Raw genomic sequence first — 26,131 nt, 5'->3', positions numbered from 1 at the left:
TTAGGAGTGGTGAGTCTTCCTCTACTCTGTTTCTGTAGATTCTTGCCTATGTTGTAGCTATTTCATGTTCCCCTATCCAGAATGAGGAATAGAAAGAGAAGCTGTTCCTAGAAATTCAGCACCAAAAGACTCTGCACCTAGCAACTTCCATGCCTAACCTTGTATGAGAGAGCAGAGGTTCTCAGCCTTGGCGCTATTGACATTCTGGGTCAGAAAATTCTTTGTTCTAGTGCAGCCATGGGCAAACTACGGCCCTCGGCCCGGATCCGGCCCGTTTGAAATGAATAAAACTAAAAAAAAAAAAAAAGACGTACCCTTTTATGTAATGATGTTTACTTTGAATTTATATTAGTTCACACAAACACTCCATCCATGCTTTTGTTCCGGCCCTCAAGTCCAGTTTAAGAACCCATTGTGGCCCTCGAGTCAAAAAGTTTGCCCACCCCTGTCTAGTGCCTATCCTGTGCATGGTAGGATATTTAGCAGTATCCTGGACTCTACTTACTGGATGCCAGTAGCACCAGTTGTGCCCTAAACAGCTATGACAACAAAAAACATCTCCATATTACCATATGTCCTGGGGAGAGGGCAGACAGAATTGCCTCTGAATCGGAACCATTATAAAAAGGGAAGAAGCAGTGCTCAAGAAAAAATTAATGCTCAGTGTGAATCTGAGAACCTGAGAGAGCTTGTCAGGAAGGAAATAGGGGCTCCAACTAAGCTGAGAGGACAGGGTGCTGCAGTGGGAGATGGCGTGTGAAGAGGAAGCATAGATGTATGAGTAAGAGAGAGGAGGAGGCGGGTGGGGGCAGATGACCAGGCTGGGGACTCACATTTAATTGGACAGGAAGCCTGGTGGGAACTGCAGACCCAGAGGTTTCACACAGAACTCTGGGCCCTGTGGTCCTGAGGGGAGCGAGGTGTTGGAGCTCTAGTTAGCTAGCAGTTGGTGGCCCATTTAATAGGGACAAAGAGGGCTGAGGCCCAGGGGGAGGGGGAGAAGCCAGGCCCTGCAAGAAGCCCACTGCAGCCTTTCCTGGACTGCTGCACCCAGAACCTGACTTAAAGGGCTCCTCCTTCCAGAATCACCCCTCAGCTCCTCCCTGGCTTCTTACTCCTGCTCCATCCAGGATCCCACAATCTCATTTTACAACCCCCCACCCCAAGCCACACACTCACACTCTCTCTTGGTGGAGGCGGGTAGAGGCTCAGCCTCCCCTGCTGTGCCATCACTCCTCCCCCACCCCACATTCCATGTTTGCTGTAAGCCCCACCTCCTCACCCCTTGACCAGGAGACTGTGAGGGCCCCTCTGCCTGGAACCCTTTAGCTGAGCACTGGCCAGGAGCAAAGGCTAAAGAGGCCCACTCCTTGCATCCCTCTGGGGCCCTGGCAGTGACCTCCATTTCTCCAAAGCCAAAGGGACACCTTCCTCACTCCAGGCAGGAGGTAGCTCCACTCAGGCTCCTAAAGCCACAGGGCCTCCTAATATTCCCCAGCTGTCCTCCCAAGGGACCTCTTCCCCAACTTTTACCCGCACCTAAATAAAGATGAGTGATGAGGGAAATGTCTGTTTCTTCTTTTATTTCAGAGTGCAACAAGGTACTACTTCCTTCCAATACTTTCCTGAGTAACCTAAAAACATTTGTTGACTAGCTGCATAAGGCAGGCTGACTTAGCAGAGAGAAAAAGGAGCTAGGATTTGGCAGACCATCATTCTAAGTGCCAGTTGTGTTAACTTCCCAATCCTATGTGACCTTTAGAAATTAATTTACATCTTGTAGTCTCCTCCATCTGAGTTATAAATGAGCAAACAGGGTGAAAATCTCTCTAGGCATCCTCATACTGTGCATGTCAGGCCATTGACATGGGGGCATTTTGGCAAATATTTGATAGAGGAATTAATTGTATTTTTCCATCCCTGATTTTTTTTGCCCCTTTTTCCAGTCATTTTCAGGGATTAAAGGTGAATTATTTAGACATATCTTATCTTAAACATCTAATTTGTCATTTTATAAATCTAATTTTTCCTATTTAATGGGGGTGAGGAGAGTCCAGTTTTTCTTGTTCAGATGCTAGTCTTGGAGACACTGACCTGAGACTGAATTCTGCCTCCACACTTACTTAGCTGTCTGATTTTTCAAGAAACTTCACCAAGTCTTGGTTTCTTCAGCTATAAAATAAGGACAACAGATCTCTCTCAATATGTAGTTGTAAAGATTAATAAAATCAAATTAGATAAAGTGGTTGAGCATCCATAGCATGGTGGCCTCAATAAAAATAAATAAATAAAAATAAGATGCTTCCTGACCTCACATCTGTGTCCACAGAGCAAATGCTCCTGTAGGACATTCTCAGGCCAGCCAGAACCAGATGATGTGGTATGATGGAACCAACCCCATGTTCATTTCGAGGTGGGAAAGACTTTTCTTCTGTGAATGTCAAGGTGTTAAACAATCCCAGACAATCTGCCCCATTAAGATGAATTTCAAAGTCAAGACCACAGGATGGGCCTGGAGTTGGCCTGTGCCTCCTGCATTTATAGCCTACTAAAGTGAACCCACGGGATTCCAGACTCCCCTGGCCAGATTAGGCCAGATAGACAGCCTGTGTGACCATCCAAGGATCCAGTCCCACATTTGTCCATTCATTCAGGGCATACCTGAGCCAATCTGTTGGTCAGCTCACAAACATGTATTCAGTATGACCATCTAGTGCCGTGGTCGGCAAACTGCGGCTCGCGAGCCACATGCGGCTCTTTGGCCCCTTGAGTGTGGCTCTTCCTAAGCCTTAGGAGTACCCTAATTAAGTTAATAACAATGTACCTACCTATATATTTTAAGTTTAAAAAATTTGGCTCTCAAAAGAAATTTCAATCATTGTACTGTTGATATTTGGCTCTGTTGACTAATGAGTTTGCTGACCACTGGTTTAGTGAATAACTGTGGGTAAATCACTGTGGAGCTGGAAGTGAATAGGACTTTGTACCTACCTTAAAGGGCTTAGGAATATAGTGGGGTAGACAGGTCAACAATGAGCTAATCTACACTGGAAGGCAAAACAAAGTGTGTAATCAAGGACAGAGTAGAAAGGCAAGAGCTATGTATTCCACCTGGGACAGGGAACAGCCAAACATTTTTCTTCAGGGAGGAGCATCTGACTTGATCTTTAACCAATAAGCAGACCTTCATTAGGTAGAGGAGTGAGGGCAGGTATTCTAGGCTGAGGAAGAGGCTTAAGGCACTGTGACTTAAAAGCATGAGTGGTGCATGGTGCTGGATGCATACCATGGGAAGGAGATACAGCTGTGGCTGACAGAGAGATGACTTAGAATGAAGGCCACATTTGTTTTCCACACTGCAGTGCATTGTGGGTTTGAATTTTGCAGTGCCACTTCCTAGCTTTATGACCTTGGCCAAGTCTCTGTCTCTTTACCTCTCTGTGCCTCAGTATACTTATCTTTAAAATTATTGTCATGAAGGATGCATGAGATGAAAAATATAAAATGCTTAGCACAATACTTGGTATTTAAGTTGCTCCACAAGTTATAATAGTAGTTTCACTTTAAAAAACGAGATCCCAGGAATAAAGATTACAACTACATTGTTCTAAAGGCTAAAATCAGTCTAATGTACTGGGTCATCTGCAGAGTCCATTTTCAATTATTTATTTGGAAGACAGCAAAAAAGAAGTATTCATGGCTTTTGGAGTTTGACAGTCCTGCATTTGAGTCCCAGTACCTCCACTAACCAGCTGTGTAGCTTATGCAATTTACTTAACCTCCCAAAAAATCAGTTTATGGATCTGCAAAATGGAATAGCATGCCTGTCTTGACAGGGTTGCTGAGAAGCTTAAATAAGATAACAGATGGAAAGTTCCTGGCACAGAGGCAGGCAGTCAAGGACAACCATTGTCGTTTCAACTGTTCAACTGAAAGCTTTTATCTCCCTAAACTTTGGGCTATTAAAGTTCCTTTGTAGAAATTGGAAAATGTGGTCTCAATAAAGCCATGAATTGGAACACAGTCCACATATTGAGGCCAGAGATAAGGGATGCTCTGTACCCAGTTGGAGCCAAATGAGCAAATCTTCCTCCCAGCCTTGGGCAGAGACCTTCACACTTTGTTCTAATGACCAGATCCAGGCACATTTACACAATCCATTTCCTTTCACTATTTTTTTGTCAGAGCTTTAAGATCTATTATTTGTCCTATTTGACCCACCCTCACCAGATCAACTGCAGATCACCTAATTTGGTGAGGAAGTCAATTTAAACACAGAAGAATCTACTGAACCCCAGGGTCAGATGTCATGGGATTGGAGAGCAGAAGCAAGAGTCTAAACTTGCAGCGGTTCTCAACCTGTGGGTCGTGACCCCTTTGGCGGTTGAACGACCCTTTCACAGGGGTCGCCTAAGACCATCCTGCATATCAGATATTTACATTACGATTCATAACAGTAGCAACATTACAGTTATGAAGTAGCAACGAAAATAATTTTATGGTTGGGTCACAACATGAGGAACTGTATTTAAAGGCCCAGAAGGTTGAGAACCACTGGAAAGGAAACCTAAGAGCTACTTCCAGCATCACTCCTGACTGTGTAAGATGAACCTTCTACCTCTCTCCTCTACCCCATTCACTGTTCCATCCGCAAGAAAAAGTCCACAGTGTTCAAATGGAAAGTGCTTCATCTCCAAATCTGAATTGTTTACTTCAAGGAACTCTAGGTATTGGGGCTGTAAATAAGAAGGCAGAAAGGAGCAGGTGAAGTACCTTGGCAGGTTGAAGATGAACTCAGCAGTAAAAGGGAATCAGATTGTTCATTTGCTTTCAAGCAACAGAAGTCAAGAACAAGACCCACAGGAAGCCTTCTAGCCATAATTGACATACTAGTAAGTGAAGTAAAGACCTGCTCTCCAAGAACCAGAAGTCACAGAAAATGGAGGTTTCCCAGCCCCTGGCTTCACAACCCGTTCACTATGGACAGCCCTGCATGCTGTTTCCATGGAGTTGCTACTTCTCTGGGGCCAGTGATGGCAAATCCAGCAAAGGAGAGGTCCCCTCAAGAGCTCACAGAAGGGCAACCTAGCAACATGTCCTGAATCCAGGAAATGAAAGAGCTCTATCAGCAGCAGAGAGCTATGGTTGTGGTTTAGATCCAATTGTTTCGTTCTCACACTTCTTTCTCAAAATCAAATTGAAAGAGGAAGATGCTATAAAGAAATGTTGTAGGGAAAGGGTTCTTAACCATTTCTGGGTGGCTGCTTATTTGAAAATCTACCAAGCTGTGGACTCAGAAAGATAGACAGGGTCCAAATTCTTTGCCAACAATTTCAGGAAAGACCCTAGGTAGGAATGTCTTCTCTGGAGTTGCATCTCATGACAGATATACTGTGGATAGGTACATTGGCAGCAGGCCTACTCACCTGATGTGGTTCACAAATCTCTCTACACCTCAGAATTAACAATGGCAGTATTTAAAAATATAAATCACACTCCCCATTCCAGTCCTAGTAAATCCAAATCCCCCAGAGGTGGGTCTCAGGAATCTACATTTCTCACAAACTCTCCAAAATGATTCTGAGGCAGCCAGCCTTGTACCCACACTTTGGTTAATAGCATGGGTTCTGGCATCAGAGAGATTTGGTCCAAATTTTGGCTTCACCTTGTAATTTCAGGTGTCATTTCACCTCTGAGCTTTATGTCTTTTGGGGCCATAAGATGTAGAAATACTGTTTTACTTTTTAAAAAAATAAACTGGCAACTCGTTTTAGTGTAAAAAAGAGAAAGAAAGTTGCCTTACTTTCCTCTTGGGTATAATGGGTAATGTAAAAGTTGCCCATGTCTCCCCACACCCCTCTCCCTGCAGCCTCCTCATCCCCTCCCTCTGCACTACCAGCACACCAAGACTGCTTGCTGTTGATAAGGTTTGAGAACACCAATGCAAAAAAAGCTCAATTGAGCAAATAGCATTCGGAGAGCAGCAGACTTGGATGCAAAATCGAAGCTGATGCTTATTTGCTATGTGATTCCAGGCAACATACTTAACCTCTCTGTTTCCTTATCTATGAAATAGAGAGAGTACTCCTTGCTGACTATTTCTATGTGATTCTAAATGAGCTCTCCCATCTCCACTTTGGCTCTTCTCCACTAACCCTCAATCTGAGAGTAGGGAGGGAGGAGTGTTCACAAGAGACAGCCTTTGAAATCAGACATGTCGACTTGGGCATGAGCTCTTAGCTCCGCACTTCCTAACCATATTGCCTGGGCGCTTAAGCCCCCTCTCTATTAAATGGGCACTCTGCTACCTTCTTCCCAAGGCTGCTGAGAAGAATCAATGAGTGTTAATGTAAGAGCATCTGCAAGTAGAAAGCGCTCAGTAAATGCTTTCCCCCCTTCCCTCTATACAAAGGTGAGGAACTCTTATTGTTCACTTGATTTCTGTCCCACCTTGTGCTTAAGACATCCAGTCGCAGAGTGCGAAGGAAAGTGAGGTAGAAGGGGAGTGGGAGAAGGGAAGCAAAGAGAAAAGCAACAAACTCACGGGTAAAATGCAAATCGGCCGAGTCCGGTGCTTCCCAGCTGCACTTGACACTGCGCTGGCTCTCGAGCCTGTGTGCCGCAGCCCCCGCGAGTAGCTCCCCCCTTTTGCTAGCTATGGCTTGAGCCGAGGCTGACCAGGAAGGCCGCCCCCGCGTCCCACTGATTGGCCGCGCCGCCAGGCTCATTATGCTCTTTTGTCTCAATGGGCAAAGGCTGAAAGAAGCATGGCTGCTGGGAGGGCCCTGTGGGTAAGCAGGGGCCGCCTCCGCTGCTGTGGGAACTATGAGACCTCAACTCAGCTCCCCCTTGCTGGGCGGTCTTGCAGAGCAGCTCCTTCTAGCAGCCCCAATTCGCTTAGTGGCCTAGGAAGCAACATCCTACCCCCACCCCCGCCTCAGGGCCTCAGAGATCTGAAGGCGGCATACCTTGCTGTCCACTCGGCACCATCCACTGCCCACCGGATGAGTACAGGTAAAGAAAGGGGGTGCGACTGCCTGGTGTGGTGAAAGGCTAAGGGAAGCTCCAGCAGGACTGGGCGGCTCCACGCTTGGGGAATCGAAAACTGTGAGGAGGGGAAGGAGCTCTCCCATAGCCCGTAGAGGGAGGAGGTGGGGGTGTCACTGGATGCTCCCTAGTGGGTAGGATTTGCCTAGACTGAGGAGGGGGGTCGTTTTCAGGAGGGGTAGTTAGGGGAAAGGGGTGGGGATGAATCGCTAGCTATCTGCCTTGAAACCCTTTTCATTTCATCTCTTCCTGGAGGGGAATATGTTGGTGTTCGTTCCAACTCCTATTCCCTTTCTAGGTGGTAGGCCTTCAAAGCCAAATGAGAACTTGAAATCTGTGTGGCTGATTGCAGAGCTGGTAGGCTGAAGATTTCCTTGGGAAAATGTAATGTAGGGGTCGCTTTGGCTTATATTCAGAAGATGGGAGAGAGGATTTTCTGTCTGGATACAGCAGTGGTTGGATGGTTGGGTGGTGGTGGGAATGAGGCTGCTTCTGATTCTTCTCTTCCCTGCCTTGTTCTCCACAATGATGCAATCTGAGAACTGGAATATTCAACCCTGAGTGGTAAAAGGTCGACCTACCCCAGAAAGGAACTTTCTCATGGAGGGCACCTGTTGCAGAGGCTGGAAGTGAAATAAAGGCGTGCCCTTGTTTTCAAGCTCTGGTAAGAATCTGAGAAATAACTGGCAAACTTTGAGAAGGGGTTATAGTTGAAACCTGAGACCAAGAGTTTAATATCATTTATTACCAAAAATCTGTAAGACTTAGACCATTGCACTCTATTTTGAGCACCCAGTTCAACTCCACACACTATTTTACCTGGAATTCCAAGCTACAGTTTGCCCATCCTCCTCCCTCCTGGAGGATTGGTAGGAGGGGATGGATGTGGCTCTGAAAAGCATCCTTGTTAGCATGGGACACCCCCTAGCTCCAGAAGGTTGTAATTGACAGTTTCCTGAAGGATAATTTTAGGGCAGTGGGCAAATATAAAATGTACTGCAGGATGTTCAGGAAGGTTGAGAAACCTATTGCAGGCTGCTTCCCTGAGGTCTACTACCTTATTGACTCCCCCGACCCACCCACCCCCGACCCCCGCCACTTTTTTTACAGCTCTATTGAAATACAAGGAAGGCAGAGCCCAGGAACATTGCTTTGGGAATTCCTCCTGCAGATTAGGCTTTTCTAAAAGCCTGAGCATCTTTTTATGCATATAGGCGATCATTGATCATTTGGTCATGGCTAGCATCATTACTCATGTGGGTAATAGCCAGCGGCAAAACACACCCTTGCCTCCTTGGGCCAATTCCATGTTGAGGTCCTTGGGGAGGAGTCTTGGTCCTTTAAGGTTCAACATGACAGAAAGAAACATGAATTTGTTTTCCGGCAGAGCGGTACCAGCCCAAGGGGAAAAAACCTTTGAAAACTGGCTAATCCAAGTAAATGGGGTCCTGCCAGATTGGAATATGTCTGAGAAGGAGAAGCTCAAGCGCCTGATGAAAACCCTTAGGGGCCCTGCCTGGGAGGTCATGCATTTGCTCCAGGCAGCCAACCCCAACCTAAGTTTGGCAGATTTCTTACAGGCAATGAAATTGGTGTTTGGGGAGTCTGAAAGCAGTATCACTGCCCATGGTAAATTTTTTAACACCCTGCAGGCACAAGGGGAGAAAGCCTCCCTTTATGTGCTCCGTTTAGAAGTACAGCTCCAAAACGCTATTCAGGAAGGGATCATAGCTGAGAAAGATACAAACCAGACTCGCCTGCACCAGCTCCTTTTAGGGGCTGAGCTGAATGGGGACCTGCACTATAGGCTGAAGCATCCTCTCAGGATGTATACAAATGAGCAGGAGCGTCTTCCCAATTTCCTGGAGTTAATCAAGATGATAAGGGAGGAGGAGGATTGGGATGACACTTTCATTAATCGGAAGTGGGCCAGGAGATCTGAGTCAATGGTGGAGAGGCCAACCAGCCCAGTGGCATTTCAGGGTTCCTACAGGTAGTGATCGGCAGTGCTGACTGCAACGTGATAGAGCTAGATGATATCCTCAATGACTCAGATGAGGATGTGATCCTGGTAGACCCTCCACTTCCATCCATGGGTGCCCCTCCCCTCAGAGACAGGGTCCCACCTCAGGATCAGACATTGGTCATTGATTCCCCCAACAGTTCCCAGGTCCAGTCTCCTTCCATCAGTGGTGGTTCCAGGTATAAGAATGATGGTTCTGGGGATATGCGTAGAGCCAGGAAGCGAAAATACACAACCCACTGTTCATATTGTGGAAAGGAGGGCCACTCCAAGGAAACCTGTGACAATGAGAGCAACAAGGCCCAGGTATTTGAGAACCTGATCATCACCTTGCATGAGCTGATACCTACAGAGGAGGAGGGGTCAAAAGAGGTACCCAGTGAAAACAATGACCTCTGAGCCACAGTAAGGTGATAGACCCAGCCCTAAGTGAATCCTTAGATATACTAAAAAACTGGTGATGAGAAAAATGGGAGTAGATTTCTATCTGCATGAATTAATCCATGGAAGAGGAGGTGTTGGATGCCAGCAAAGTGGAGGAGATGGCCTGACCTCTGTCCCTGCTCCCTCTTCTGTCTCCCTAAGGGTCTATTCTCTGTGCCTCTATTTCCTTGCTGACTTTGTTTTATGAAAGGAGTAGAACACTTTGTTAAACCTTTAAAAATGTAGGAAAATAGAAAAACTAAAGTACAAATCACCTGAAACTCTCCACTCATATAGCCATTGTCAGCCCTTTGATGAATGTCCTTTTGTATATTTCCTTATAATTGTGTACCCAGATAAATATATGTATACATAAAAGTGATCAAATATAAGTGCTGTTCTATACTGTGTATTTTTTCACCAAGCACTATATGTGGTGACCTTCTATGTCAATGAATATATATAAGCATCAAGTTTAATGTCTGTGTGTGATATTAATTTTAGGAATATAGAGGAAAAAGAGGAAAACCAAATTTAGAAGCTATAATGAGGAAAGTCATACTCCAAAGTAGAATTTTTAGACATGAAGGGAAGCTGAAAAAGACTTTCATTTTTTTTGCATGTATCTGTCCAATTTTCCCAACACCATTTATTGAAGGGACTGTCTTGACTCCATTGTATGTTCATGTCTCCTTTGTTGAATATTAATTGAGCATAGTGGTTGGGTTGATTTCTGGGTTCTCTATTCTATTCCATTGATCTATATGTCTGTTCTTGTGCCAGTACCAGGCTATTTTGAGAACAGTGGCTTTGTAATACAGCTTGATATCTGGTATTGAGATCCCACCTACTTTGTTCTTCTTTCTCAGGATCGTTGCAGCTATTCAGGGTCTTTTTTTATTCCAGATGAATCTTTGGAAAGTTCGTTCTAGGACTGTGAAATATACCATTGGTATTTTAATGGGGAGTGCATTGAATCTATAGATTGCTTTGGGTAGTATGGACATTTGAAACTGGAGAGCATTATGCTAAGTTAAATAAGCCAGTCAGAGGAAGATAAATATCACAAGATCTCACTCATTTATGGAATATAATGAACAACATAAACTGATGAACAACAACAGATCCAGAGACAGAGAAGTATCAATCAGACCATCAAACCTCAGAGGGAAGGTATGGTAGGGTGGGGGTAAGGGGGAGAGATCAACCAAAGGACTTGTATGCATGCATATAAGCCTAACCAATAGACACAGACAACAGGGGGGTGAAGGCATGAGTGGGGTGAGGGGGGGTTAATGGGGAAATAAGGACATATATGTAATACCTTAATCAATACAGAAATTTTTTAAAAAGACTGAATTCCTCCCAAAGAGCTCCTTATCACAATTGATCTGTCTCTTAAGTCACTGAGTCAAGTCCCCATCCACTTGTTAATAATGTCCCAATGCTTCTCTAATGCATCTGAGAAATCTGATGATGGGACAGGGGTGGGGGCAAAAATGGTAAATGGGTACTTCAGGGGCTCCATTCCTGTTCACTTTGGGAAGGGGCAGCTCTTCCTTTCCTGGGTAGATTTCATAGATTGCTGCTACTGCTGTTTCTGGACAATGCCTGGAAGCAGCAACAAGACTGTCCTTTGGGCTGACACTATCATCTCTGCCTCCTCCCTAATTACACAGAAACTAGCTGCTCTTGGGACCGTGGTACCTGGAGGCTCAGGCCTTCCAAGCCTCACCCTAGCTGCATACTAGAGGACACTAGCAGCCCAAGAATTCCAAGCTTACTTCACCTTGACCCAAGAATGGGAATAGCCAAGGCAGGATGAAAAGCAATCTGGATGTCAGGGCATGTAAAAAAAATAAGGGAATTAGAAAACTCACATACCATTTTAGAATTAAGGGCAATAATAGGAGAGAGAAGACGCAGAAGGACCTTCCTGACCTTCATTTCATGGCCTCAGATTGGAGGGTGATAAATAATTATGTGTGCTCTGGCCACATGGATCAGTTCATTGGAGTGTCATCCTGTACACAAAAAAGTTGTGGGTTTGATTTCGGGTCAGGTATATACCTAGGTTCAGGTTTGGTCCCAGGTCAGTGCGAGTATGGGGGACAACCAATCAATGTTTCTCATGTCTGTGTGTGTGTCTCTCTCTCTCCCTCCTCCCCCTTCTTCTTTCTCTAAAACCAATGGAAATGTATCCTCGGGTGAGAATTTAAAAAAAATGACATGTGACCTCAGTCCCTAAGGGTCCCATGTTTCTTGCAGTTTTATCAATTCCTATCCTTGTGAGCAACACAAGGTTGGTAGGGAGATGATTTCATTTAATGTAGGGAGTGGAGTGAAATAAATGCAGACCTGAGAGAGCTTGTCAGGAAGGAAATAGGGGCTCCAACTAAGCTGAGAGGACAGGGTGCTGCAGTGGGAGATGGTGTGTGAAGAGGAAGCATAGATGTATGAGTAGGAGAGAGGAGGAGGCGGGTGGGGGCAGATGACCAGGCTGGGGACTCACATTTAATTGGACAGGAAGCCTGGTAGGAACTGCAGACCCAGAGGTTTCACACAGAACTCTGGGCCCTGTGGTCCTGAGGGGAGCGAGGTGTTGGAGCTCTAGTTAGCTAGCAGTTGGTGGCCCATTTAATAGGGACAAAGAGGGCTGAGGCCCAGGGGGAGGGAGAGAAGCCAGGCCCTGCAAGAAGCCCACTGCAGCCTTTCCTGGACTGCTGCACCCAGAACCTGACTTAAAGGGCTCCTCCTTCCAGAATCACCCCTCAGCTCCTCCCTGGCTTCTTACTCCTGCTCCATCCAGGATCCCACAATCTCATTTTACAACCCCCCACCCCAAGCCACACACTCACACTCTCTCTTGGTGGAGGCGGGTAGAGGCTCAGCCTCCCCTGCTGTGCCATCACTCCTCCCCCACCCCACATTCCATGTTTGCTGTAAGCCCCACCTCCTCACCCCTTGGCCAGGAGACTGTGAGGGCCCCTCTGCCTGGAACCCTTTAGCTGAGCACTGGCCAGGAGCAAAGGCTAAAGAGGCCCACTCCTTGCATCCCTCTGGGGCCCTGGCAGTGACCTCCATTTCTCCAAAGCCAAAGGGACACCTTCCTCACTCCAGGCAGGAGGTAGCTCCACTCAGGCTCCTAGAGCCACAGGGCCTCCTAATATTCCCCAGCTGTCCTCCCAAGGGACCTCTTCCGCAACTTTTACCCGCACCTAAATAAAGATGAGTGATGAGCCCTGGCTAGTTTTTCTCAGTGGTCTGAGTGTCAGCCAGAGGATTGAAGGGTTGAGGGTTTTGATTCCTGGTCAAGGGCAAGTACCTGGGTTGTGGATTCGATCCCTGGACCTGGTCAGGTTGCCTGTGGGAGCCAACCAATCAATGTGTCTCTCACACAGATGTTTCCCTCTCTTTCTCTCCCTACCCTTCCATTCTATCTGAAAACCAATGGAAAAAATACGAGTGAGGATTAAAAAATAATTAATTAATTAATTAATTAACAAATTTAAAAAAGGTAAGGGAAATGCTGCTCCACTCTTCTACTTCAAAGTGCAATGATTTTCCACATCCTTCCCACATTGAATGACTTACTCAGATAAACAATCCATGCTATCATAATTTCTTTCTGGGCTCAGGTAGAGTAAAAGGAAAAATAAATAAATGCTACACTTTCCACCACCCTCCTTTTCATTGGAGCTGCTTTAGGGTTCAGTATAAATTGCTGCTTTGAAAACTTCTGTGATGCATCCCCTTTCGGCCCTCCTCCATTCTCTTTGTTGTGTAAACTTGAAATTGTTTAAATTTTTATTTCACCAAAATGACGAAAACCAGAAACTTTATTTCACTTTGTGTGACACTGGCTTTTCCTTTATTCAAGAAATATGTATTTTCTTTATTTGGAAGACATGGCACAATAGGGCATTCTGATCAGATTAAGAGTTAGCCAATGTACGACTTTTAGAGAATTTTATGTTTGATAGTCTTCATATAGGTCTTTTCCTTCCTTTCTTTCTTTATTCTCATTAGTTGCTCAGAGATGAAATGAGTCTTTTGTCAGGAGAAACTAACGTTTGAATAATCTTTTGCATTATATCCTTCCTTCTAAACACTTTTCCCCCTTGGTTTCCAAGACACTCATCTCATAGTTTCCCCTCCCAGACCTTTTTGTGCCTAGTTCTCAGTCTTCTTTGCTGAACCTTCTTTCTCTTCCTGATCCTTCCATAATAGAGACAAAAATTAAAATCACCACAATACTACTGTGATTTATTGAAAGCTTATTTATGTGCCAGTCGCCTTTCAAATGCAGTATCTCTTTAATTCTCATAGCAATCCCATAAGATAGCTATTACTTTATAATTACTATGAATATTATCATTAGTTGCCACATATTCAGATGAGGAAACAGGCTGGAAAATTAGGAAACTACCTAGGACCAGTTAGTAGTAGAGCCAGGGATGAGAAGCTTGGCTAACTGACTCCAAAGGATGCGCTCCTTGCTTGGGTTAGGTCTCAGGTACACAGTACCCTGTGATGTAGGTACTATCACAATCTGCACATGATGCATGAGGAGCCTGAGGTCTACACACATGGAGTGATTAGCCAAACATCATAAGAGCAAATATGTCACACACAAGAATGGATTCTTTAAGGAACACTTGTTTGACAGAATGGAGGCTTTTTTCTACCTTCTACTTCTTTTACTCTGGGTTGCAACTTGCTGACCTACTGCCTGGCAACCATCTGCCCCCACCCCAACCCCCCCTACCCTCCCACACCTCCTTCAGTTGCATTATCACATTCTATTTGAGCACTAGGTTGTTTCCTGTCTTTGCTTTAGGTGCAAATGGTTGTGAATTTAACACCTGTAAGAGGAGATAGCAGCAAAAGTCAGAGGGGAAGGGATGAATTGTTCAATTAGTGGTGCTTGCTAGGGGAACTTCAGTATCTGACTGTAAAAAAGATGTTTGTCTCATGACACTAAATAAGGATTCCAGACAATTTAAGAAATGGAGATTTTATACAAGTATGTACTAATTCTTTAATAAAATATTTTATTGTTATGAAAGTAATAAAAAGAATCAAATGTTCAAAAGCAACCCTTTTTAAAACTGCAAGAAAACAAATATTTATTAAATCTCTACATTGGAGAAGGCTTTCTCTGATTAAGAGTGATGAAAGTGTTAGGTTTGATGGAACAATTGAGTTGATACCCTTCCCCCGGGAACTGGTTTTTCAGGTCATTTCACTATGGACATTCCCTTTGCTGAAGACCACTTTTCGCTTGCGGAGACCACATTTCATTCTTTCCTCTCTGGGTATGCATAAAGAAGTCAAAGCCCAGAAAAATCCCACCAAAATTCCTTTAAAAGCCACTGACACCCCTCACTGGGTACTGGAGCCATCCAGGCTCAGCCACCTGGTGTCTGGATGATCGAATAAATTGGTAATCCCTCACCACTCTGGCCTCCTGTGTTCCTCCTTTGGTGACCTAACATAAATAAATTACAAAGAAAAGACAAATGTAAAACAGAATTAATTTTAGACTGTAATAAAGAATAAAAAGCATTTATTTGAGCAAAAAAGGAGCTACAGCCCAGGAGACACACATTCAGGTAGCAACCTAAATTGTGATCCACGGAGACAAAGAGGAAACCATCTTTTATCAATTAGGTCCATCTTATATAAATGAGCTATCCAAATTTTGCAATTCTGATTAGACAGAGCCAGTCTCAGTCTGTTGGTAAAAAGTTGAAGCCAACATTTCCTTCAGTGGTTGACTCAGACAGCATACTGTGAGAAGCCAAGAGTTCAGTCTGAGGTTCTTCCCAGTATACAAAGTACATGAGGAGCCCCTATCAGCAAATGGCCACTAGAGTCTTACTATTTATACAATTTGGGCCCTCAGTTGACCATAAGGAATTCGTCTCAACAGATAAATTTCTTCTCAGGGTACACATTAAATGAATCTTTCTTTTCAGGCTCCACACCATAAACCCAAAAGACAGCATTAACAGATATAAAAGACAAACAGCAAGCTGAGAAGTATTGGCAACAAATAAGAAAAACAAGCCCTGGCCGGTTTGGCTCAGTGGATAGAGCGTCGGCCTGTGGACTGAAGGGTCCCAGGTTCGGTTCCAGTCAAGGGCATGTACCTTGGTTGCGGGCACATCCCCAGTAGGGGGGTGTGCAAGAGGCAGCTTATCGATGTTTCTCTCTCATTGATGTTTCTGGCTCTCTATCCCTCTCCCTTCCTCTCTGTAAAAAAAAAATCAATTAAAAAATATATTTAAAAATAAAAACAATAACAATAGCAAACTTTTATTGTGTTTACATAGCTAATGTTAGGACAAGCTGAAAGGAGCCAGGACAAGAGACACTGTGAGATAACATTGACAAATATGTTCTCCCAGGCAGTGGGCTTTCTTGTTTTGTTGATGGTTTTTTTTGCTGTGCAGATGCTTTTTATTTTGATGTAGTTTCATATGTTTATTGTCTCCTTAGATTCCATTGCCCTAGGAGCTGCATTGGTAAAGATATTGCTTCAGCATGTGTCTGAGATTTTGCTGCCTGTGGATTCCTCTAGTAATTTTATGGTTTCCTGTCTTACGTTTAAGTCCTTTATTCATTTTGAGTTTATTTTTGTGTGTGGTGTAAGTTGATGTTCTAGTTTCACTTTTTTGCATGTATCTGTCCAATTTTCCCAACACCATTTACTGACGAGACTGTCTTTACTCCATTGTATGATCTTGCCTCCTTTGTCAAATATTAATTGAGCATAATGGCTTGGGTCGATTTCTGGGTTCTCTGTTCTATTCCATTGGTCTATATGTCTGTTCTTGTTCCAGTAACAGGCAGTTTTGAGAACCATGGCTTTATAGAATAGCTTAATATCTGGTATTGTGATCCCTCCAACTTTGTTCTTCTTTCTCAGGATTGCTGCAGCTATTCGGGCTCTTTTTTTATTCCAGATGAAATTTTGGAGAGTTCATTCTAGGTCTGTGACATATGTCATTGGTATTTTAATGGGGATTGCATTGAATCTATAGATTGCTTTGGGTAGTAAGAACATTTTAATGATGTTGATTTTACCAATCCATGAACACGGTATGTTCTTATATCTGTTATGTCTTCCTCTATCTATTTCTTCAGTGTCCTGTAGTTTTCTGAGTACAGGTCTTTTGCCTCCTTAGTTAAGTTTATTCCTAGGTATCTTAATTTTTTTTGGTGCAATGGTAAATGGGAATTTTTTAAATCTCTCTTTCTGTAAGTTCATTATTGGTGTATAAAAATGCCATAGATTTCTTGGTGTTAATTTTGTATCCTGCTACATTGCCAAATTCATTTATTAAGTCTAATAATTTTTTGATGTAGTCTTTACTGTTATCTCTGATAAGGGTTTAATCTACATTTACAGCGAACTCACACAACTTAACAAAAGGAAAATAAACAACCCAATCAAAAAATGGGTAATGGACCTAAATAGATACTTTTTGAAAGAGGACATAAGGAAGGCCAAGAGACATATGAAAACATGTTCAAAGTCACTAATCATCCGAGAGATGCAAATCAAAATGACAAGGAGATGCCATCTCACACCTCTCAGAATGACTATCGTCAACAAATCAACAAATTACAAGTGCTGGAGAGGATGTGGAGAAAAAGGAACCCTCTGCACTGCTGGTGGGAATGCAGACTGGTGCAGCCACTGTGGAGAACAGTATGGAGTTACCTCAAAAAGTTAAAAATGGAACCCCATTTGACCCAGTGATCCCACTTCTAGAAATATATCCCAAGAAACTGAAAACACCAATCAGAAAGGATATATGCACCCCTATGTTCATAGCAGCACAATTTACAATAGCAAAGATTTGGAAAACAGCCTAAGTGCCCATCAGCAGATGAGTGGATTGAAAAACTGTGGTACAGCTACACAATGGAATACTATGCTGCTGTAAAAAGGAAGGAACTCCTACCATTTACAATAACATGGATAGAACTGGAGAGCATTATGCTAAGCGAAATAAGTCAGTCAGAGAAAGATCAATACCACATGATCTCACTCATTTGTGGAATATAATGAGCAACATAAACTGATGGACAAAAACAGATCCAGAGACAGAGAAGCATTGATCAAACCATCAAACCTCAGAGGGAAGGTAGGGGAGGGTGGGGGCAAGGGGGAGAGATCAACCAAAGGACTTGTATGCATGCATATAAGCCTAACCAATGGACGCAGACTCCAGGGGGTGAGGGCATGAGCAGGGGTGTGGGGGGAAAATGGGCAGGGGTGGTAAGGATACATGTATAATACCGTAATCAATAAGGAAAAAAAGAGAGACATTATGAGTGTTTAAGAAGTGAAAGGTGAATATAGTGTATGATGCACGTGGGTAGGCTAAATCAGACGGTGATTAAAGAAAATGGAATTTATTTAGTGAAAGGAGATGGAGTATGGGATATCCAGAGGGAATGGCTGCACAGCACCCAGCCACCAGGATTTTGTGTCCATGATGACAGCACTCAGGAGCTGGAGTTTCATCCTTATATGCAGTCACTGGCAGGAAACTTTTGTCAGTGGGTCTGGAGGCTGAACTGGTGGGCTTGGAATGCAGGTGTGTGATTGTTAGTGACAGAAGTAGAATATTGGGGATCAGCTATAATTGTAAGAAATATTACTCATGCTCTGTTAGCCATGATGGTTCTGTTCTGATTAGAGAAAACACATTCTAACCTGGCTGAGAGTTGTATGCCCTGGGACATGGGAGCTAACATTGGAATGCAGTCCATACTCCTGTCCTGAGAACTGCCTATCATTATGGAAAGATTTACAACCTCATGGCTGAAACAATCTAGTCCTGGAGGCACCCACTCTTTACAACCCTCAGTCCCTATTGCCTGTAATCTGGTCCCGGGGCTCCAAGAGGCACCCACCCTCTGTGAACCCCGCGCCCAATCCACATGACTTGTAACTGCAATGATTATACCGTGCCTGCTTTCCCATGCCTGTGATTCCTACTTTCCCACATAATCTTTGTCCTTCAACACAATATAAGCAGCTGGCTTATGGGGAGAGACAGAGCAGGTTTTTGTGGGTGACCTGCTGCTCTTCCATACTGCTGGCATTATTAATTGAATCCTGTCTCTGCTTAATTGTCTCAAGTAGTGACAGGCAGCCCAGACCCCTTGGTTGTCTGGTTGGTTACATGATCAGGTGCCTTCAGGACAGTTTCCATTCCTTATATAGTCTGAGATGCAAATCAAAATGACAAGTTTTTCCTGGTCTTTTGTTTTCCTGTAGCGGGAAACACACAAATGGCCGTTAAGGATTGTATTGCCCTACAGTCCTAACAGTTATCATTTCTTAAGATCTTACAAAGTGCCAGAAATATTTCAAGTGCTCTACATGATTTCATTTCCTTCTTACAATAACCCTGAGATAGATCCTAATATTATCTCCAGGATCTAAAACATTCTTATTTAAGGGGAAAACAAATAATGCATAAATATACAGCAGGGGTCCTCAAACTTTTTAAACAGGGGGCCAGTTCAATGTCCCTCAGACCCTTGGAGGGCCGGACTATAGTTTAAAGAAAAACTATGAACAAATTCCTATGCACACTGCACATATCTTATTTTGAAGTAAAAAAAACAAAACGGGAACAAATACAATATTTGTATTTGCATGTGGCCCGCGGGCCGTAGTTTGAGGACCCCTGATATACAGCATAACAAGTTATTATAAAGAAAACCACCATAAAGATCAAGAGACAGAACATTGCCAGAACTCCTGAGATCCCTGTGGGCTCCTGCTCAATCACCTCTTTCCTCTAAAGGAAAACCCTGGTGATAGTTATGACTTTTACTTGTTTACTTTTCTTTAGAGCTTTACCACTCAAATATGAATCCCCAGACACTATTTTAAATTTTTTTTTTTACATTTCCAGATACTTTCAATGGCCATAAAAAGATACTATTATAGAAACTGGCATTACTTTAGTAATGGGAACATTATAAGACACGGGGTGATGTAACAAAGAAATGTTTGGAGCCAGGCTGGGCCATCTGAATCCCAGCTCTCCTGCATACTTGCTGTACAACCCTGGGCAAGTCACATAGCATCAGTCTGTTTCCATGTCTATAAAATAGGACAACATAAGTTTAACTTCACAAAGCTGTTCAAAGGATTAGTTAATGTAGAAAATAGGCACATCAAGTATTGAAGAAATGGTGGCTATTAGTATTAATGATGATATCACACTCCATTTCAAGATTGCTGCTAAGTCAGAGAATGAGTTCTATAGAATTTAAATATGTCTTCAAGTCCACATTTTGTGCAAGTTCCCCATTTTTCAACATATATCAAATTTTCAACATGTGCAGTGTTTTATCTATCAGCAAGCCTTCTTCCAGTGGATCTGAGCCTGTGAATGCTGCCCATTCTGAAATGCATGAGAATGGCACCCTTGTTTCTCACATTGATTTTGATTATTTTTACTTCAGTCACCAACCAGAGTATGGTACAATATTAAACAAGTTTAAAAATACTTTACAAACATCACTGCCCTCTAGTGACTAGAATTAATTCTTTCAAGTAATCCATTTAACTGATCCCCTTAATGTAAAAAACTAAAATAAAAATCTAGTCACTGACCTACTAGGAGAAAAAACCTTTTTCCAGGAAATGTGAGTTGATCCAACCAATTACACTTGATCTTACTTTCCTGATCAAAGCATCTAGCTATGGTCAGAGCCATTCAGGTGGGCCACATGCATGTTCTGTAACAGATTGTCTTAAAAGGGTTAGCTGTGTTGAGGATGACCATTGAATACTAACACATTAGGCACATTTTCTCTTTAATGCCCCCCAACTCTGAAGAACTTGGCCTCCACGGTGTTCCTTATACTTTTTATTTCTTATAAAATTTTTTACAGTAAGTATACAGTATTTACATACAGGGGGGAACCCACATTATCAAGGAAGGGAGAAAATAATCTGGATTGCTAAAATAGAAATTTTGCACTCAAGAGCTATTCCAGATTTAAAATACCAAGAGATTGGTTGACATCCCGAAAGACTGGATGTCACCTGCAGGCCAGTTAGCTTTAAACTCAGGAAAACCACTAACCTCATTCACAGGGGAGAAGAAATAATAGTAGTAGCTACTGTTCACAGGCTAGGACTTGTGCTTTGCTATTTGTATCTCCAACAATCCTGTGGTAGGTATTATTAGCCCCATTTTATAGATTAGACCAAGAGTTTACATAACTGAGTTTAAATCTTTCTCTGATAACAAGAAACCATCTGAGAGGCATGTACCACTTGAAGGTTAAGCAAGATGCCATCTTGGTATAAACAGTAACAAATTACAAAACACTCTGACCCAGAAACTACTGAAGAACAGTATCTAAGAATATTTATTGGTAAAAGACAGGTGTTCAAAGATGACCCAACTTCTATTCTAATTGCCGTCAAAAATTAAATGCTACCTAGCTAAAAATTCACTGAGAAATTTATTCTATACAGATATAGGTAAGTTTGTGTTATCCAAATGCAAATTTAACTTGCTTTGAAATCCTTAAACAAGAACCTTGAGCTAAATGATAACTTTCCCCCTATTTTTTTCAAATTTACAAACTTAGATGATAGACTCGTCTATATGAAGCATAAGGCCAAATTAGAAAGTGGACATGTGGACACCTTGCTACCTGCTGCCCTCCCCAACTGTGGGCTGCTGGGTCTGCTGGCCACTCCTTGTTGAAGAGCAGCAATCCGTTTTCCTCAGAGGCTCTTCAATAACCGTAACACTGATGCCTGAACTTGCATCTTTAAACACATATTTCAGGGGTTGGGAGCTTCTGGGACCATAACTTTAACGCAGCCTTCCATAACAGTCTTTTCACTTTTCTTTTACAAAGCATGACACAGCAATAACAGCGATGAACCGCTTCAGCCTTTTCACTTCTGCAGAAGCTACAACTTCTCCAACATGTAAAGGAGCTGGAAAGTGAATTTCCTGGGAAATAAATACATAGCCTGGGCCTGGCATTTTAATCCCAGGAGAGCTGAAATAAGTTCATTGATCAAAACTCCGTGCACAATTGTCTTTCCAAGCTTGGTGTGTTTTGCAAAATCTTCATTTAAATGCAAAGGATTGACATCCCCTGTTAGTTCTGAGAAGGCAACCATATCCCTTTGTGTGAAGGCTCTGCTGAATTCAGCCCGGTCTCCAACTTGGATGCGCATATGCTGAAAGTGCTGCCTGCTTACAACTTGTTGGTTCAGGCAGATTCTCCTCTGAAGGCTACACCACCAAAGACGATGGCTGGAAATACCGGAGAACATCTTCGGCACCCTCAAATTCCATCAACAGGAGCACTGAGCCTGTTTCAGTCATCAAGCATTATGCTGGCACCAAAAGATAGTTTTGAGAGCAGAGGAATGTTTCTGAAATTGAAGACTATTCAATCCAATACTAGTTCCCTACTATTACCAGATAATGCAAGGAGAAATGGAGAAACCCGAATCACTCTGAAGACACATTTCTTGCTTTTATACTATAAAGGTTCTCAACCTGTGGGTCACGACCATCGGAAAACACATATAGCATATCAGATATTTACATTACGATTCATAACAGTAGCAAAATTACAGTTATGAAGTAGCAACGAGAATAATTTTATGGTTGGGGGTCACCACAACATGAGGAAATGTATTAAAGGGTCGCGGCATTAGGAAGGTTGAGAACCATTGCAAGTTTATAGGATCCTAACAGGCTCAAAGAGCTCCACAATATGACAAGAGCACTCCCCAAACAGGTCCTTCAGGGCTGAAATAAGCAACTGTTTGAACTGTGCAGCATTCAGTCCAACCCCATGTTCTTGAAATTCTAGGCAGACTTTCATGTAGTGGTGCTCAGAGGGATTTTTGTAAACTATTCTCTCATATGTGGCAGCTGGGGCTGGCATCTTTTCCAATCCTGATTGCACCTGAAGCCCAGCACACGCGCTCTGTACCCTGGGTCCCACTGGGCCCTCGCAGCCAACCACCACTTCCTCAGCCGGCTGCTTTGTACAGAGGCCCCGGGGCGGGGGGGCGCGCTCTGGTTCTCCGGCCCTGCCTCGCCCACTACCCGCCCATCCTGGGCAGAGGTGGAGAGGTACTTCCTGTTTTTTAATTTTATATAAATAGAAATACCGTGTATGTATCCTTCTGTATCTGGCTCATTCCCCTTACAGTAATATTTCTGAGGTTCAACTTTGTATGTAGCATTAGTTCATCATTTTCAGTGTTGAGTAACAGCATTCCATTCTATGAATTTACAAGAAATTATTTATCCATCCTACTGTTGATGCACATTTGGGTCATTTCCAGTTTGGGACAATTATGAAAAATGTTATTATAAACATCTTTTTTTGTCCAGCCTGCGTTGCTCAATAGTTGAGCATTGACCTATGAACCAGGAGGTCAGGGTTCAATTCTGGGCAGGGCTCAATCCCCAGTGTGGGCAATGCAGGAGGCAGCCAATCAATGATTCTCTCTCATCATTGAAGTTTCAGTCTCTCTCTTCCTCTCCCTTTCTCTCTGAAATCAATAAAAATATATTTTAAAAAATAAACATTTTTTTGTCTCCTGATGCACATATGCTCACATAGAGTATACATATAGGAGTGGAATTGCTGGTTCATAGAGCATGTGTTTTTTCAACCTTATTAGATACTACCAAACTGTCTACCAAAGTTTTACCAACTGCCACTTCTGCCATCAGTGTTCCTGTTGTTCCACCTCCACAAAAACACGTGGTATTGTCAATAAAGTTTTAAAATATTTGCTTAAGGTTTGTTAATGTAAGAAACATTCAAACCTGTGAAGAATTTTTTGTGAGTTTATTTGTGTTAGGGGCGCTGGAGGAATGCACGAGGCCAAAGTGGTAAGGGTTTATAAATTTATTAGGTCACCTGGATACCAGATGGGCTGAGCCCCAAAATGGCGCCAGCACCCAGGGATGAGGAGTCAGAGATTTTAAAGGACTCTAGGCAGGCTTTTTCTGGGTGGAGAATTCTCTGGGAAAGTCCAGATGCTAGGAAGGTCCTGAGGGGAAGGATAATGGTCTTCTTAGCAAGTGGAATGTGGTCTAAACAAAAGGGAATGTCCGTTGTGAAGTGGTCTAAAGGTCAGTTCCCAGGGGAGGGGATATCGACTTAATTATTTGATCAGACCTAACATTCCAGCCTTTTTGTTTTATGGAATAGGGACGAAGGTCCTATCTTCCATAGTTACTTCCTGCTGAGGGGGGATGTTGAGATCATAGGGGGTGGACTTTGATTGTAGTCAGCTGGAACACTGTATAGATAACTCATGGTTGGAGCAAGAGGTTGCAGCAGCATGATTTCCCTGAGAGACTGGTTGGTGAAGGCTTAAAAGTGGTCCTGAAGGAAAGATAAAAAATAGCGCAGAATACCGGTACATGGGCCAAAAAGAGAATGAGGAACAGGAATGTTAATGGTCCTATGAAGGGAAGTAGCCAGGTATACCAATTTACATTCTTCAGCCAGTAGTCCCATGAATTTGATTGACATTCTCTAATCTTTGCAGCCCTTTCTGTTAATTTTTGGGCAGCATCCCTGATGAGGCCGGATTGGTTGACATAAAAACAACCTTCTTCTTTCAGAACAGAAAGAGGCATAGACCCCCTTTCTTCACCTTTAGGAGGTCTAGCTAGTCCTTCCAATTATGAAGGGTGACAGCTGCTAGTGAGTCTATCTGATCCTGAATTTGAACTAAACTTTTGGCAATGTCATTTAGGGTTTCTTGTAGATCCTGAGACAGGATTTCAAAATATGATAGAGCAGTGGTTAAGCCCCCCACCATGTGTTTGTTCTAACCCCTGCTGTGATGCCCAGGGTTATGAGGAGAGGGATTATCTGGACTGCCCTTCTGTGTCACATATGATAGTTACGGGGACAGGTAAAGACTGATTATGGGAGGCTACATTTACATTGGGTGAAAGATAGAAGAGAGTACAGGTTCCTGTCTAGTTGGTCGGGAGACAGATATATGTGTTTTCCCCACAGAGGAAGAAAAATCCCTGGTCACGAAAACAAGCTGAAAGATGATGAGAGAAGAGGTGGACTAATGGGTATGAGGTTCCTTTTCCCAGTTCTATGTTCCAAGCTGAGAAGGTAGTCACCATGGTACTACCTATAAGGTGTGACAGATGAGTAGTTGAAATTCTACTGCAGTGAAAGTGGGCAGGAACACTAGTGCAGTGGGCTGTTATCCAAGGGAAAAGCAAAAGGGGAAAAAAAGGAGCAGTTGAAGCCTCAGGCCTGAATGGTTGGATAATAAGTAAAACAGACTGGTTGTAGGAAATAACCAATGGCTTCCGGGGAGACCCGGTAGTCAACCCTTTGGGACCAATGGCAGTTCAGTAGTTCTAGGCTAACTGGTGTTGCAAGCTGATGATGGGAGATGGCCTGTAGTTATATTGCCCTGTAACCGTGAAAAGCATAAAGGGGTTTAGACAATTAGTGGGGTGTGGAGAGTGATAGACACTGTGATGGGGATAGAGGTTGGCGTTCCCTTATTAAAAACTAGTAGCCCGATGCACAAAATTTGTGCACATTAAAAGGGAATTAATTGCCCTAACCGGTTTGGCTCAGTGGATAGAGCATCGGCCTGCGGACTCAAGGGTCCCAGGTTCGATCCCAGTCAAGGGCATGTACCTTGGTTGCGGGCACATCCCCAGTGGGGAGTGTGCAGGAGACAGCTGATCGATGTTTCTCTCTCATCAATGTTTCTAACTCTCTATCCCTCTCCCTTCCTCTCTGTAAAAAATCAATAAAATATATTTTTTTAAAATAGGGAATTAATTAGCAGAGATATTTTAATATTGCTATTTGCCCTTTCTCTATAATAGAAGTGTGAGAGATGAAAGGAAATTAGTAAAATGTATATGAAAATAATATATAAATTTATTAATAAATAAACAGTAACAAAAGGATATAACAACAACAGAGGCATGATATAAAAATGACAAAAACATGATATGAAAACAAAAACATGATATGAAAACAAAAACATGATATAAAAACAACAGTGATGCAAACAATGACTGATAAAGTGATTAAACTTATTCTAATATCTCCATGTATACCACATTAAGAGTGAAAACACTTTCAGAGTGCTTGACTAATTAATTTCCCTTGTGGTGAAGTACTTAGAACTTTAACTGTAACATCACATGCTCTTCAAACTCAAGAGAAAGCAACATATAACTGACCATGTGCGAAAACAGGTTCAGGTAGGAACATGCCTACTTTGTCTAGCGTTTGTCCTTGTGATTTATTAATAGTCATCACAAATGCTGGCATCATGGGAAACTGTCGTCAAATCAATTTAAATGGGAGGCCAGTGTCAGATGGGGACAAATTAATTCTTGGAATCAGAACAGCCTATCCCTCTGCAGATCCTGTTAATACTTCAGCTTCGATAATGTTAGGTCGTAATCTTTTGATAATAAATCTGGTACCATTACAAAGACCCCATTTACTATTGAGATTTCTCAATAGCATGATGATTGCACCCACTTTCAATTTTAATTTATGACATGGCATTCCTGAAGGAGTAATACTATT

The 26,131-nt window shown here is 43.0% G+C and overlaps 1 protein-coding gene and 1 pseudogene across 1 annotated transcript; one reads left to right on the top strand and one right to left on the bottom strand.

Annotated features, from left to right (window-relative positions):
- The first annotated feature begins 8,282 nt into the window (after window positions 1–8,282).
- Window positions 8,283–9,469, top strand: ZCCHC18 (zinc finger CCHC-type containing 18). Its single transcript, XM_023756945.1, is given in 2 exon segments — window positions 8,283–9,030; window positions 9,033–9,469. Coding segments are annotated over 2 exon segments (1,185 nt in total).
- Window positions 9,470–21,335: 11,866 nt separating this feature from the next.
- Window positions 21,336–22,021, bottom strand: LOC111826892 (annotated as a pseudogene).
- Between the last annotated feature and the right edge of the window lie 4,110 nt (window positions 22,022–26,131).

This window comes from Myotis lucifugus, unplaced genomic scaffold (genome assembly GCF_000147115.1).
Source record: "Myotis lucifugus unplaced genomic scaffold, Myoluc2.0 scaffold_2, whole genome shotgun sequence".
NCBI lineage: Eukaryota > Metazoa > Chordata > Mammalia > Chiroptera > Vespertilionidae > Myotis > Myotis lucifugus.
The sequence above is the reverse complement of the archived record's forward strand: the minus strand, read 5'-3'. Positions and strand labels throughout refer to the sequence as shown.